Source organism: Halyomorpha halys, unplaced genomic scaffold (assembly GCF_000696795.3).
Source record: "Halyomorpha halys isolate HHAL.00 unplaced genomic scaffold, Hhal_1.1 Scaffold176.1, whole genome shotgun sequence".
Lineage (NCBI taxonomy): Eukaryota > Metazoa > Arthropoda > Insecta > Hemiptera > Pentatomidae > Halyomorpha > Halyomorpha halys.
In genome coordinates, this window is record NW_027106234.1 from 1,167,330 (window position 1) to 1,181,380 (window position 14,051).

The following is a 14,051-nucleotide window of genomic DNA, read 5'->3' on the forward strand; positions in this document are numbered from 1 at the left end:
AATTTCAATAAATAAATAGAAAACATTATATTTTTGTTTCATTGAAAATCCAAAATGCATTCATTATCAAAAATACCAAATAAAATTTGGCTGATAGAGCTAGGTAACCTGATTCCTAAAAATATTTATTAAACTGTTCAATAAATATGCATGTAATAATCCGGGGCCTGGTAATAAAAATGTTTGTTTGTGCAGGTACTGTAATATCTCATTTATTCACGAATAGTTGTTAAAAACAACTCAGGAGCCCTGTTAATCTGACAAACCGACAAGTCAAAAGTGACATCTCATTTGTGTTTAACATGAATGTTTCTCTGTAATAAATTTCACTCTTAACAAGTTCTGTTAATATTGGTGACGTCGCGTGCCAGTTCCGTCAGCCTCAGAACATCCCTCGTTACAGATAAGGAGCCGGTTGGACGAAAATGGTTAGTGGAAACGATCTCACTATTTTCCCTAGAGGGGAATGGTTAGCGACAGAGAGCGAAACTTGATTAACCAGTGCTGATACGGGGCCTTGAGTAGAGTTTAGCATGGCAATCCAGAAAGAGCGGTCTTTCCGTGCTCCCTGCATTTTTCTTTTTATGTTATAATAGTCGAGTCACGCAGGACTGGGTTACAAGTGAGAATTCAGTTCGAGGAGGGATTTCTTTGGTAAACATCGCGATATCCATCCGCGACAGTTTCCCAGGCCGTTTCTGACCTCAAGATGTATTCGCTATTGTGAGTAATATATAATTAATTTATTTACTCTATAGAGTAACTCTTTGAGGAGGTTTCACTTTTTTGTACAGTTTATATAATGAAGCAATTAATAACATAGATGCATGATTCAGAAAATACATTATTTTATAAAATAAACAATAATACAAATTATAATAGCAATCAATAAAATCAAATGAACTATAAAACATAAATAGAAGAAATTTATACAACTATAACAATAATATAAATCTGTTAATTAAATCAAATTAAAATACCTGTAATGAATAGTGCACTTAGGGTTATCATGAAAACATTTGTTTATAAATTCAATTTATACATTTTTCGTCTCTTTTCATTACTTTCCACAATATATCTTTTTTTTTTTTTTTATTTATTTAATGTGATTTACAACTGTAAAAATAATAAAGACAATAAGTAAATATGTTGTATGTTTCATATATACTTGAAAAACCTAGGAAGGAACCACCCATTGGTGGTTCAATATACAATATACCTTAGTTATGAATTTTTCAAAAATCCTTTAATTTCTAACGGTATATTTTCTACAAGTCATTATCTAAAGATGTGCAATTTCACTTAAAACTCATTAACTAGCAGTCATAATTTAAAATAATAAAATTAAAATAATGTTAAAATGTGGGAGTGAAGGATTTTTTTTTTTTTACTAACTAAAATAAATAATAAGGCGTATATATATATATTTTTTTGTATCCTCATGCGATAATTGACCAAATCATTAGTGAATTGAAACGAACAATCAATTGTAGATCGGATACGAATTTTTAAAGTGCCTTACCTAGAGGGTTGGACATAGTGAGGGAGTGAAAAACCGATAATTTTTTACTAACTATATTTAAATCGATTTTGGGGATAAAATATAGTCTCCATAGTAGAACGATAGGAGCGGAATTGTTCTTATTTTTTCCCAATGACTAGCCCATACGTTAGAGGTTGAAAATGGACCAATCGTATGAATTACATATTTTCAAATGATCCATAGCTATAATTCTTATTTCCAGAATATTTTTTTCTACCTGGAAAATATTTATTCCTTTTTTCCTTTAGTCTGACTCCAATTTAAACTGTAAGGTACTCTATACCGGAAGGCTTCGACAATACGTGCTCAAAGAAGTTAGGTAGCTCAGTAGGAGGTGAATGGACAGGATGAATCTTATGGGTGCGAACCGTAAGTCCTCGAAGCATGGAAACTTCACTCTCCAGGGTAATAGTCTGCAGGTATGAAGGGAAATGCAAGTTCTGACTGTGTACTAGCCGCAGCTCCTTACGATAGGATCGAAGGTGTAGGAAAAAGGATGTGACCATCAGAAACCAATGTGAAATAAGATAGTAAGATCGTAAAAAAGATATGAAGAATGTACTGAATCTGTATGTGCTGATATGTAATAAATGACTTTTAATATCAGGTCTAAACCTCATTGAAATTGTTTGGCAGAATTTAAAATCCGAATTTTCAAAATGGCCTCCTCTAAAGTACCTTTAACTTTGTTTGTTTGAAATTATAAACCATTTCACCTTTTTACTTGTAACGAAAAATGAATAAATATTAACTATGAAATGATTTGATAATTATAATTTATAGAAATTAGAGGAAAATATTAGTTTCAGGGTAAAAATACATCTTCAAAAATAAGAGTAGCAATGTAGATGCATTATATACCGTTGGAATGCCGATGATTTTAGAATAAAAATAACATATAAATGGGTGGAGAATGACGAAAAACACATAAATAAAAGTGTGTTTTTCTCTTTTTTCATTAATTGATGAATTTTTCTATGTCACAATAATTATTTAATTGTTAGTTTTTAATTTCACTATATTTCAGCCTTTTGTTGACAGGGTGACTACCTCCATAAAATCATTCTCAGGATTTTCAATATTGGTTCTATAACAATATAATATTGAATAAACCTTTAAGATCAGAATGTAAATTTTTATATTACTGCCATACTTTTATAAAAAAAAAAGAAAATAATAAAAAAGTAAAAAAATTTTGCATCTCAAAATATTATTAAAAGTGCTTTTCTGAAAACTGATAATATCATGTAAATAAATATTAACTATAAAAGTTGTTTTATAATTAATTAAATAAGAAAAAAGAAGAAATATTCCCAGGAATTTCCCAGTTAAAAACTAATTTTTAACTATTTTTTTTTCTTCTTTACCGCAGCACTTACAATCTCCTTCTGAATCAAATATATCATCTATATACAATAATACAAAAATTTCATTTTCTGAATTGTATTCAAAAGTTTAAAAAACAAATATTGTTAAATTAAATTCCATAACCTATAATAACATCACTGTCTATTTCAGTAAAAGCAATGAAGACGTTTTAGAAAAGGAAAAATTCATATTATTGATGGAAAATGATTTCGACATTAATAAATTTGAAAGCTTGGGAATCATATTACCTAGTGATCCAGACTGGAGGACAGAAAATTACTTCAGGCTAGTTGAGTTACACCGAGCAAAAACTGGGAACGATAGGTGGTGAGCAGTGTATACAAAATTATTTTGAAAAAAAACCAAACATTAAGGTTGATTTAGACTTATTTGTTATGAAAAACTATAAATAATATTATTCACTTATAAAAATATATGATACAGGATACACTTTCTAAATTAAAACAGTTTATGTTTATACTGTCACTGTAATACAACACCCTAGAAAAAAATATTATCCACAATCATTCAATATTTATTTTTTTAAAACAAATAATTTAATTTTTTTTTTTAATTTTAAGAGAGATTTTTTTTTCATTTATTTATTTATTATTTTATTTTATTTTAGTATAAATGTGATCATTCATCACTATTACCTATTGCCCACAATTGTGTGGGAGATTGTAATATATATCAATAAATAAAAAGTATTAAAAAAAAAAATTAAATAAAAACAAAAGTCATTGTAATATTTTTAAGACTTAAAAACTAATATAATTGTATATATATTTTTTTTTTAGTAAAATAGAAAAAATTATTCCAAGGAGAATTTTTCAGAGAGGATACCCAGCTCTAGGACTGTGGGCATTGAGGTAAATTTTATAAATATTGTAAAATTTTTATTTTTGATCGGTGGAATCTTCGACTTAATAATTTTATATAATAAATGGCAGTAGTTTTTCATCAGCTAGAAAGTTTAGGCGTAAGAAGATAATTTTTAGTAAATACAAGCAATAATTATTATAGGAAGGTAATTTCAAATTTCAATTTGTATTATATTTTATATATTCATTTGTGGACATAATTATTACTTTTATAGTTGTTTGATGATAAATACGTACTTATTTTTTATTCCATTATTTTCTTAGAAGCCCATATGAAAATTATGGACTTACCTTGTTGTGATAGTTTTAGAAGAGAAGATTGAATTCTTAAGAAGAGTGGATGCTCGGAGTACATGTTTCTCAAAATTTTTAGAGAGCTCAACGAATCTGAGATTATTACAATAGTCTTATGAGTTATTGAAAAGCAAAAATGGAGGGCTGATGCTATCGCGTGGAGTTCGGCGGTGAATATTGCGCATAACTTATGTAATTTAAACTTGTGGGTTGAATCGCGAGTGAGGAAAGATGAAGCGGTCGAGTTTTCGGATTTTGAACCATCAGTGTATATTAAAAAATAATCCGGAATATTTTCTAGAAGATCCGACAACCGTTCTTTATGCTTGACAGATGTGGTCTTATTTTTGTGCATGAGGGACAGATGTAGCATTATTACAGGTTGTTTTAGAGTCCAAGGCATTGTTGGTAATGAGCTCGCAGACAAAGTTGCCAGAGAGGCACTCACGCACCCTGGCCGAGGCACCGCCGTTCTTACCCCATCAGAACTCAGTACACCCCTTAAATTACAAATATTAGAAAGATGGCAGGCCAAGTGGGATGAATGTTCTCCGAGTAAATTAAAAGAAAACAAAAAACTATGGTCGACATCCTACCGCAACAGCTGCAGAGAGGAAGTTGCTCTAACCCGCTTGAGAATAGGTCATACTCTCCTCACGCACTCTCACCTGATCAGAAAACTGCCACCTCCAACGTGCAAATATTGTCAGTCCATTCTTACGATTAGACATATTTTTGAAGAATGTACTCACTATTTGCCAACAATAAACAGGATAGGACTGACCCCAAATTTATCAGAAGATCTCACAGATAAGGAAGCTAAAATTACATTAGTGTTTGAATTTTTAAAAGCACATCGTCCTCTTTCTAAATTATATCTCCTCTTCGATTTTAATTTTTCTTTGTTTTTTTTTATTTATTAATTTTAATTTTTACAAAACTTTTAGCATGCTATAGGCGTTGATGACCAGAGGGTTTTACGCCTTTAAGCAACAATAAACAAACAACTTACTTATTTATTTACTATTGGGGTTCGTAATACATCGAATTACTAACTAGTAGAGTTGGATAATAATTTTAATTCGTAATTACAATTACTTGAGCTTAATTAATGATTGTAATTCTTGAAAACAATTTATCAAGTAGTTGCAATTACCAATTACAATTACTTATAGCTATAATTTTATGCCTGCAGTTATAATTTCAAATTACAGTAATTAGTAAGTAATTGTGATTACTTTATCCCAATACCGCTGGCCTATCAGTAGATTCGAATTATTATATTAAAAACCTCATCGAACTGCATTAAAATTTATTTATCTGTCCAAATAAATCTCTGAAAAATGTTTCAGAGGAGTCCAAATTATCTGATATGCTTATGAATTTTCATTTTCTAATCATAGTTTATCATTTTCTTTTAAAAAAATCTTGTAACTAAAAACCAATATGAAAATTCATTATATTTATTTCAATAGTCGAGTTGAAATAATTATAGAGAATTAAAATACGGTAAATATATTATGTGGACTTAAAATTGGCTATTTATCGGTCTGAAAGTTTATTCCGATGAATGAATAAATTTTTATAAAATTAATAAAGGGTAATTAATCTTTCAAAAAATTAATAATAATTATATATTTTTTATTTATTTTTTTCGGTTGTCTCTCAAAACCTTGTAGATCTTAGGCCGCCCTAACCAGCCTTCTCAAAGCCTACCTAGCTTGCGGTAGCTCTACTGCTCAGAAAGCAGTAGTTCCAGTTTGTTGCATGTTTGTACTCTTTTGCATGTTTGTTGATTCTGTCTATCAATCAGGTTTTTAGCCTCCCAAGTAGCATCTTGACTACTATACTGGCATACAATGTTGTGTAGAGACGTCCTGATTGGATCGCTTGGAGCGACATGTCCCACCCATCTTAACCTTCATATTACGAGATATTGACTGACCAGTCTCTGTTAGTTCTTCTCCTCCATGTAGGTGTAGGGGGAGGATTTCATTTCCGTCCAATGAATTGTTTACAGTTTAGTTTTATTGTTTCCTTCAAGAGATGCATTATGATAAAAAAAAAAAAAATCACTGTGGAGAAGTTTCACATTTGTTGCCTTCGGTGAAAATTCTGAGACTAACATCAACTAGTCAAATGTTAGTAACTCTACCATACCTTAGGGATTAGGAAACATAAGGCCTTGATGCGAGATCTTGTAGAAAAGGTGGATTCTTCAAAAGTTAAGGAACACCGTTGAAGAAGTTTATGAGCCTCTGCTGAAATGGTTTAAAATTCCAAGGACACCCTCTCTGGTCGCATGCAGCTCGCTAAAGCAAACGATTTCTCGAATTCGTTTTAGTACTAGAAAATTTTTAAAAGAAATATTTTGATGTTGGATTTAAAGATTTTGTTCTAGGCATAACATTGGTTTGAAAAACGTAGCGATGATGCTGTAGGAACGCTTTCAGCAACACCTGATGAATATATTCAGTACAATGCATAAAGACATTTTAAATAACCATGCATTCTAGATGCTGGCAGGAGTTAGGTTTCTTTTTTGTTTATAAAAATTTTTTTTTTAAATATACCAATAACTTTTTATTACTTCTCTAATTTAAGTGAAGTATAAAAAAATTGATTATGTAAATGAAGGTAAATGTAAACAGCAATAGTTATATCATTGTCATACTTTTTTGGTGGGTACTTGATATTCCTAAAGCCAAATACGAGATCGATTTGAAGATCAGATCAGCGTTTGATGGAGTAGACAGCAAATAACGCGGTTCACGTGAACAAGCACCTGTCTTTCTCGGTGTCGTTTCTACATACACACACGCGATTTTTCTAGATCCCTTTCATCTTTAACACAGCTAAATTTGATTCCATCACGCTAAGCACAACAAAAATATAAGTCCCGCAGAACTTCTGGCTGCTATTGAAGTTTAATAAAATATTGTTAAATAAATTCATTAGTTCGTTAACAGCTATTTATAAATTAATTAGGAGTTCCAACCTTATTCATTAATAAAAGACTTAGTAAAAAGCCTTAATTTAAGTGACTTACTGATAGGCCCGTATTAGACATTTCAATGTGCCCACCGACGTTAAGGTGGACTCCACTCCATCGATCCATTTTTTACTGACTTTTGTGATTTCACACTCGCGGGTAATACGTAAACCCATATTTTCTAATATTTCTAATATAAAAATATTTTACTGTACTCATTAATATAACTCTTTATAGTTACTGATATGTAAATAGAGCCTCTACAATTAAAATAACATAAATAATGTATAGTGGGGCCTCCATGAAAACATGCTATTCACCGTAGTAACTTATAAAGCGTTATAGTAAATAATTTTATTTTTATTGTTAGTATGGTGTGAAACCCCCCTCTCCCACCCTCCGTTGTAGCCTTACTTATCTGATTCTTTAAATAGACAATTATAGCGTGTAGGTTGGTCGGTGTACATGTCAAAATCTTACAAGAGGAGATCATAACTAAAGAAAAAAGAAATACTTCTCGGCCGGACCCGCCCCACTAAGACCCCCTATGAGCGACGGTCCTATATCAGTTTTAACATATTTGCTTAAAACAAGAAGAGGAGACTTTAAAAATAATATTTAAAAATTGCCTGAAATTGAAAAAAGGCATGGATTAATGTATTAATTCGAAAGAATAATTAAATCAAACTCCTTCAGTAAATAAGTAATTGTTTAATTTTACAAAAATAATTTTTGTTGTAATTTAACTTCTAAGGGACGTAATGAGAGGGTTAAAGTCAGATTGGTGTAAGTGAAATTTTAAATATTTTTAAAAAACTTTACTTCGTAATTAAGTCAGACCTTTCATTAAGCTAGGAAGCCTAATTGTTTCCACACACAATGTTGAGATTTATGAATTTACCACAATAATTCTAGTAAAACCAACAGTTTATCTACATGAAGATTAATGTACTTACACCACTAAAGCCCTGAAATACACGTAAACTATGTCCGGGCAAATAAAAGATAGAAGTAAGCGAAGGGAAGAAGTTTCTTTCCCTGAACATCCCTTGTAGGTGATCCTGAGAGTATTATGAAGTTTGCATGCCAGGCGAGACTATAGCGCAAGGACCTCGCGTGACCACGGTGCTAATCCCATTAACTCTTGGCCCTAAGTATACAAAAATACTTTATTTGAAGTTTACCTTTTGGTAATTGATGCAAAATAGGCTCTTAAATTAGGAAGACGAGCTAAGTTTTAGAGAGCGTGATTTATTTTTCTGTAGGAGCCTAATACCCTAATGGCTACTTCATATTAATTTTCTACTGAACCTTGATAATAGTATTATAAAATACTTGTGCAAACTATACATTGCCATGTCGAAAATTATCCAATCTTCTTAAAGGAGTTCACTAGTTAGCAAAAGTGCATTCAATTACTTTCGTTACATGTTTACAACAAATACAGTTGTTTTTTTTTTCAGCAGAATAGTTGATTAAAACTTGAACAAAACAAAGTTATTTATAAATCAAACCAAATAACAAGCAATAATTTACTTAATTGTAAAACTCACTCAATAGTTTCTACTTTTGTTGCCTCTTCCATTTTTGACAATCCTCTTAGGCGCCAAAAAAAGGAAAAGGCCTGGGGACTTTGCTAGAATGCTACCAATGTGTAGTTTCTCTATTGTATGATACCATTATGCTTGTATGATACCATTATGATCTTACATTAAATTTATGACATATATTATTATTTAAATACAGTTGTAAACGTCACTAAATACGTGTACAATACCAAACCTGTTTTTTTTTCTATTGTTATTTCTACATTATCAGATCGGCCTGGGTTTTTTTTCTTTTCTTTTTTTTTACAGTTGCTAATGGGGAGGTATAGTCTCGTGCAAACGACACTTCTGTGTTCAGTTATAAATAATAAAGATCAATTATAAAGAAAAAATAAATAAATAAAAATTATAATATTTATGTAACTGAATGAAAGAAAAAAATACAAACAAAACTAATGATATTTATTGCATTAATAAAATAAGTAATCGACTTATACTAAAGAAAATAAAGAACAGAACAAAATAAATATTAAAATAAAATAATAACGATAAAATATAAATAAATTAATATAGAACTTATATCAGGATTTTTTTAAAAAATATTTTATTGCATAAATATAAAGTATACAGTATATTGTTTTGGGATACCCCCTTATACTATACAATTTTCCTGATTCTAAAAACGTTTTACAAACTTCTTTATTTTACATTTTGGTAAGACAAACCGATGGGGAATAAAACTGAAACATTATTGAATTAAAACAAAATACCTAACTTATTTATAATCTTAATATTTTCTTGAGACTGGTAATTTTTTAAAAATAAATAATTCAAGTTATAGTCTCAAAACCATTTATTTCTCTTCACTATTCCTTACATTTTTATCACAACAAGGAATAGTGTCTGCTGATAAATGATTTTGACTTTGTTTTAAGTGATATTTGACTAATTAGAAATTGATGTTTTTGACCTGGGCAGAATAGCCTGCATGGAGTTAGAGTTTTTTAAATTATATAGTTTCAAAGTTGTATAGTAGATTGTCCCTGAAGATGGCCGGATTGGCCGAAACGTCGGACGTATAAGAGAAATAGTTTTGAGACTATAATAGGATAGGATAAAATACAAATCATTGGGTAGCATGAAATATATATCATTACTTTATGTTTACATAAATATATGTTTAATTATTTTGTGCTTATATTTTAGTTTTAGTGTAATTTCCTGTTTCTGTGATTAGAGGGTTTAGTGAGTTGGGTTAAGACTGGAAGAAATTCTGAGTCAGTTTATGTGTGTAATCCTGGATGGTGTCTCTATTTAATTCAGTGTTCATTTCAGATATTCTTGTGTAATAAGGATAGTTATTAATGATTCTAAAGCATATTCAGATATCTTGCATTAGTATCCTGGTTTTTTTTTTTATGAAATCATCTATCAATTCTAATTGTAGATTTCTTTTTCTTATGAACCAGGAGGAATCTAAATTCTCAGGGCCTTTAAATTCATTTTATTTATTTGGAAACTTTATTCTTTACACAACTGGAACAAAACAATCCATTCTATCTCTAATAATAATAACAAGCGACAATCTCTGCCTATATACTTCCCTCGACATAACATCATAAAACCTAATTCTACAAGATCAGACCAAACAGAGTTCTCCCCTCCCAAGTCACAGTCAACCCTTCGGAAGTTTGCCCGCCGGCTTAGCACTGTTTACTTTTTCAGTTATTCGTTTGTTATCGGACCCAACAACTTCAAAGGGCGAATGCGATCTTATTACTTCAATTATATTTACCAAGTGAGAGTCACCCAATAATACTTTGTTAAGCCTCCCAATTCATTTATCGACATACCCTCGTAAGCGCGACGGAAACAATTTAGAATCCACAAAGAAAAGGAGTGTGAGTAATATCTTTATGAATGCTTAGTGTTACAGTTTTTGGCCAGTTTACGTGACCTCAGTAACATAATAAAGATTTTTTTTTTGCTTGAATTTCACTTCGTTTGAATATTATACATCTCATAATCCCAAACGTTTTTACATTAATATAATTTTTTTTCTAACGGTATGTATATAAAATAAATCAGTACCACTATGACCCATGAAGTTGTTGTTGGCAGTGGCTTTAGGGCGTAAAACCCTGAGGTCATCAACGCCCATGTTTCGCACTTTATAATTCTATTTCAAGATAGTGTATAAATAATTACGAAAAAAATTTAAATAATTACTTATTTTAGAATTAACAAACTTTCGGGTTTAAATCTTATTCAAAACGCCATCCTTTTATAAGAAAATCAATAACATTTCCACGTTCTTCTGGGCATCATTCAGAGCATCCGATACACTCGGTCCCACTCCCAATCTATTTAAGTTCATAGAATAGAAATGACATTCTTCAAATATGTGACTGACCGTAAGTACACTGTTGCAGTATTGACATTTTGACGGTGGTTGCTTATTGATCAGGTATGCGTTAAATTCGTATGACCTATTCTTAATCTGGCAATAGCTACCTCCTCCCTGCGATTGGAACGGTTTGATGTGGTCCATGGTTTAATTGTTTTTTTAATAGTTTGCTGCCAACTAGCTGCTATTTCATTTTTCATCGGAAGACTTATTTGTTGAGCATCCTACAAATTTCATTGTTTCTCAATAGCATTGCCATGCTTCTGAAAGCCTATTTCCTAGACTTCTAATACTGCTACTTCGTATGACTACTTATATCTGTTTGAAAAACTTTAGTTTAATTTTGAAATGTAACTCTCATTTCCTCGTATCAGATATTTTGCCTCAAACCCTATACCTCTGATTCGCCTGATTGTATCATTTTTCTTTATTGGTTCTAAAATAATTCTTTGACTTCAGAAATTGCCTTTATTGATTTTTGAAATGCTTAAACATGAAGATCGAGTTTAGTACTCTAAACTCACTTACCATCCAGTGGCCCAGAGTCGTTTTGTAAATAATTGTGTTGGAAAATTCTGGCAGTGGTCAGATTCTTCACTCTCCATTTAATACCAGAGACGTTGTTGAGAGAGAAGCTTCGGGATCTCCGGAGTCCTGCTTTTCCCTCCATAAGTGGGGGAAGAGCTCGGTTCGGAATTCAACAGGCAGAATAGAAATATTGTAAATAGGAATGCTTGTGTTAAAGAGGTTATTTATTTATTTATTATTACTTGAACTTCAGAATTGTTTTTCATTTATTTTATTTCAATTACTATCATACTTTTTTTTTCTTTTGTCCTTATTTTGATATAATTTAATTTATATATTTGTAAATATGGTACCTATGAGCTCTAGATTCCTATTAACATTGTCTATAAATATGACAGAATGTATTATTACACAATTTTATTTTATTTATTTATTGATATTTACAACTGTATAAAAAAATATAACCAGTAAATTTGATCATAATGACATAATGATATGATACAGGATGTAGAGAAACTACCCAGTAGTAAAACTCTAAAAACAGTTTACAATATAAGGTCACGAGACCATCTTCTTTTATATTACACAATGAATATATAAAAGAATATTTAGTTGTCCCTACCTCTTTTGAATCCCGACACTCTGTGATATCGTTAATGTGACAACCTGTCCTGTTTTGCAGAATTTTAAATAGGAGTCAAACTACCTTGTAACCTCCATGCCTTCATGATATATTAATATATAGGTTTTTATATTGAATTTAAATAGTTAATTACACACTATATGAGTGTAGAATATATATAGTTATTAATTAAAGCAATATATTTGTATCGATTCTAATATTGAATTGTTGATTATTATTTCTTTAGCTTATATACACTGGTATTTTGAAAAGGTCTTCGGAGAAGAAAGAATTGAAGCTACCCTTCTTGACCGTCGATTCAGAACCTGTGATCAATTGGATCGATGATGAGTTGATTGCAGCTGGAAAAATACTTGAGAAGCTTGACATTACTCCTACTTATTTCGAAAAAAATCAGGACAAAATGCGAAGAATTGTAGGACTCGTCTACGATGTACTGAGGTGTTAGTGTTATCATTATATAGCTAATTATTATTGAAGTTGGACTGAAATAATTATTAAAATGATCAAATAAAATTATTTTTACTAAACGTTAAATATTAATAACCACCGGTGATAATATGATCTAGAAAGATATGAATAAAAAGCTTTTGGTAATTTGGTCTATTACCAATGAAAGAATCACAAATATATCTTTAAACCTTGTTTATAATTAAACTGTTTTTTACAAAAAAAAAAAATAATAATATAAAAAATATAAATAACACGAAAAAAGAGTTAAAGCCACTATCACTACAGAATCCCAATGCACAGAAACGGCACCTAGTGAGTGATAGATCTTCCACTTTGTGTTGTCGCATGTTTTGACTGGCTCACTTCTCTAATAGGTTATACCCTGTAGGTTGGTTATGGTGGATTCTTCTTGGACTGGTATAAATAAGTAAGACATCCATTTCGGTAAGCCAAATACAGACTTAAGACGGTCTCTCGAATTCGTATTCTTCCAAATTCCATGGAGATAAACATAGTTTACATTAATGTCAGAACCATTGTTCATTCTGAGCCCGAGATGGCATTCATATCATCATGAATTTGCCAGACCATTGATTTGATTGAAAATAGGACATACCTAGGTCACAAATGAATTGTCTAATTTTTTTTAAAATTTGAATTATTTGTATCAGTATCTAACAGATCAACATACCAATATACATATTTTAACTTATACTAGTGTTAAAAATAAATATTTTCTTTAAACTATCCTTTAAGTGTTGATCAGTAAACCAATCGCAAACTTTACCCTTCTACAAAGTAAGATATCGATAGATTCTTAAAGTTATTGGTTCAATTTCGCCCATCTGCAACGGTCTATTAGAAAAGAAAATACACTATTAACTACATTAATCTTCTGGTATGGCTTGAGAATATAACAACTTTTTACTTCTGAAAATATATTGTAAATCAGTGATGTCATCTCTAAATCCCTCAAACCACAAGATTCATTACTGCTTAAAGGTGTGGCAAAATATGATTTAAATAATTTAATCTTTGTTTTAATTAAAACTTTTATGAAAATGGTATTATTTCCCAATTTTCTGACAATTTTAGCATTTTTAAAATAGTTTATTTTTTGTTCGTAGATAAAAATGTACTGAAGGAAGTTTTAGCAGACATCGAATACTTTACCAACTATCCCATGGTATATATATTTTTCAATATTATCCTTAAACATAGTAAATAAATGATATATCAAGTTTCTCAGTTCAGCATAGTTTTTTTTTTTTTTTAATACATAACTTTATTTTATTTTATTATTTTAATAGCGCACTTGCTCAGCCTCCACTGGCTCATTACCAGTGATGCGGCGAGAGGGATGCGCTGGGATCTTTTGAGCTCTGCTCTACC

General features: G+C 30.5%; 1 protein-coding gene across 1 annotated transcript in view; it reads left to right on the forward strand.

The window, feature by feature from the left end:
* The first annotated feature begins 647 nt into the window (after positions 1–647).
* The window catches only part of LOC106679075 (putative methyltransferase NSUN7), a 35,107-nt gene continuing 21,703 nt past the window's right edge, over positions 648–14,051 (forward strand). The window contains exons 1-5 of the mRNA XM_067044606.1: positions 648–723; positions 3,062–3,238; positions 3,712–3,783; positions 12,459–12,649; positions 13,787–13,845. Of these exons, the coding sequence (XP_066900707.1) occupies positions 710–723; positions 3,062–3,238; positions 3,712–3,783; positions 12,459–12,649; positions 13,787–13,845 (513 nt within the window). The 5' untranslated portion in view covers positions 648–709. The remainder of the gene's footprint in view (positions 724–3,061; positions 3,239–3,711; positions 3,784–12,458; positions 12,650–13,786; positions 13,846–14,051) is intronic.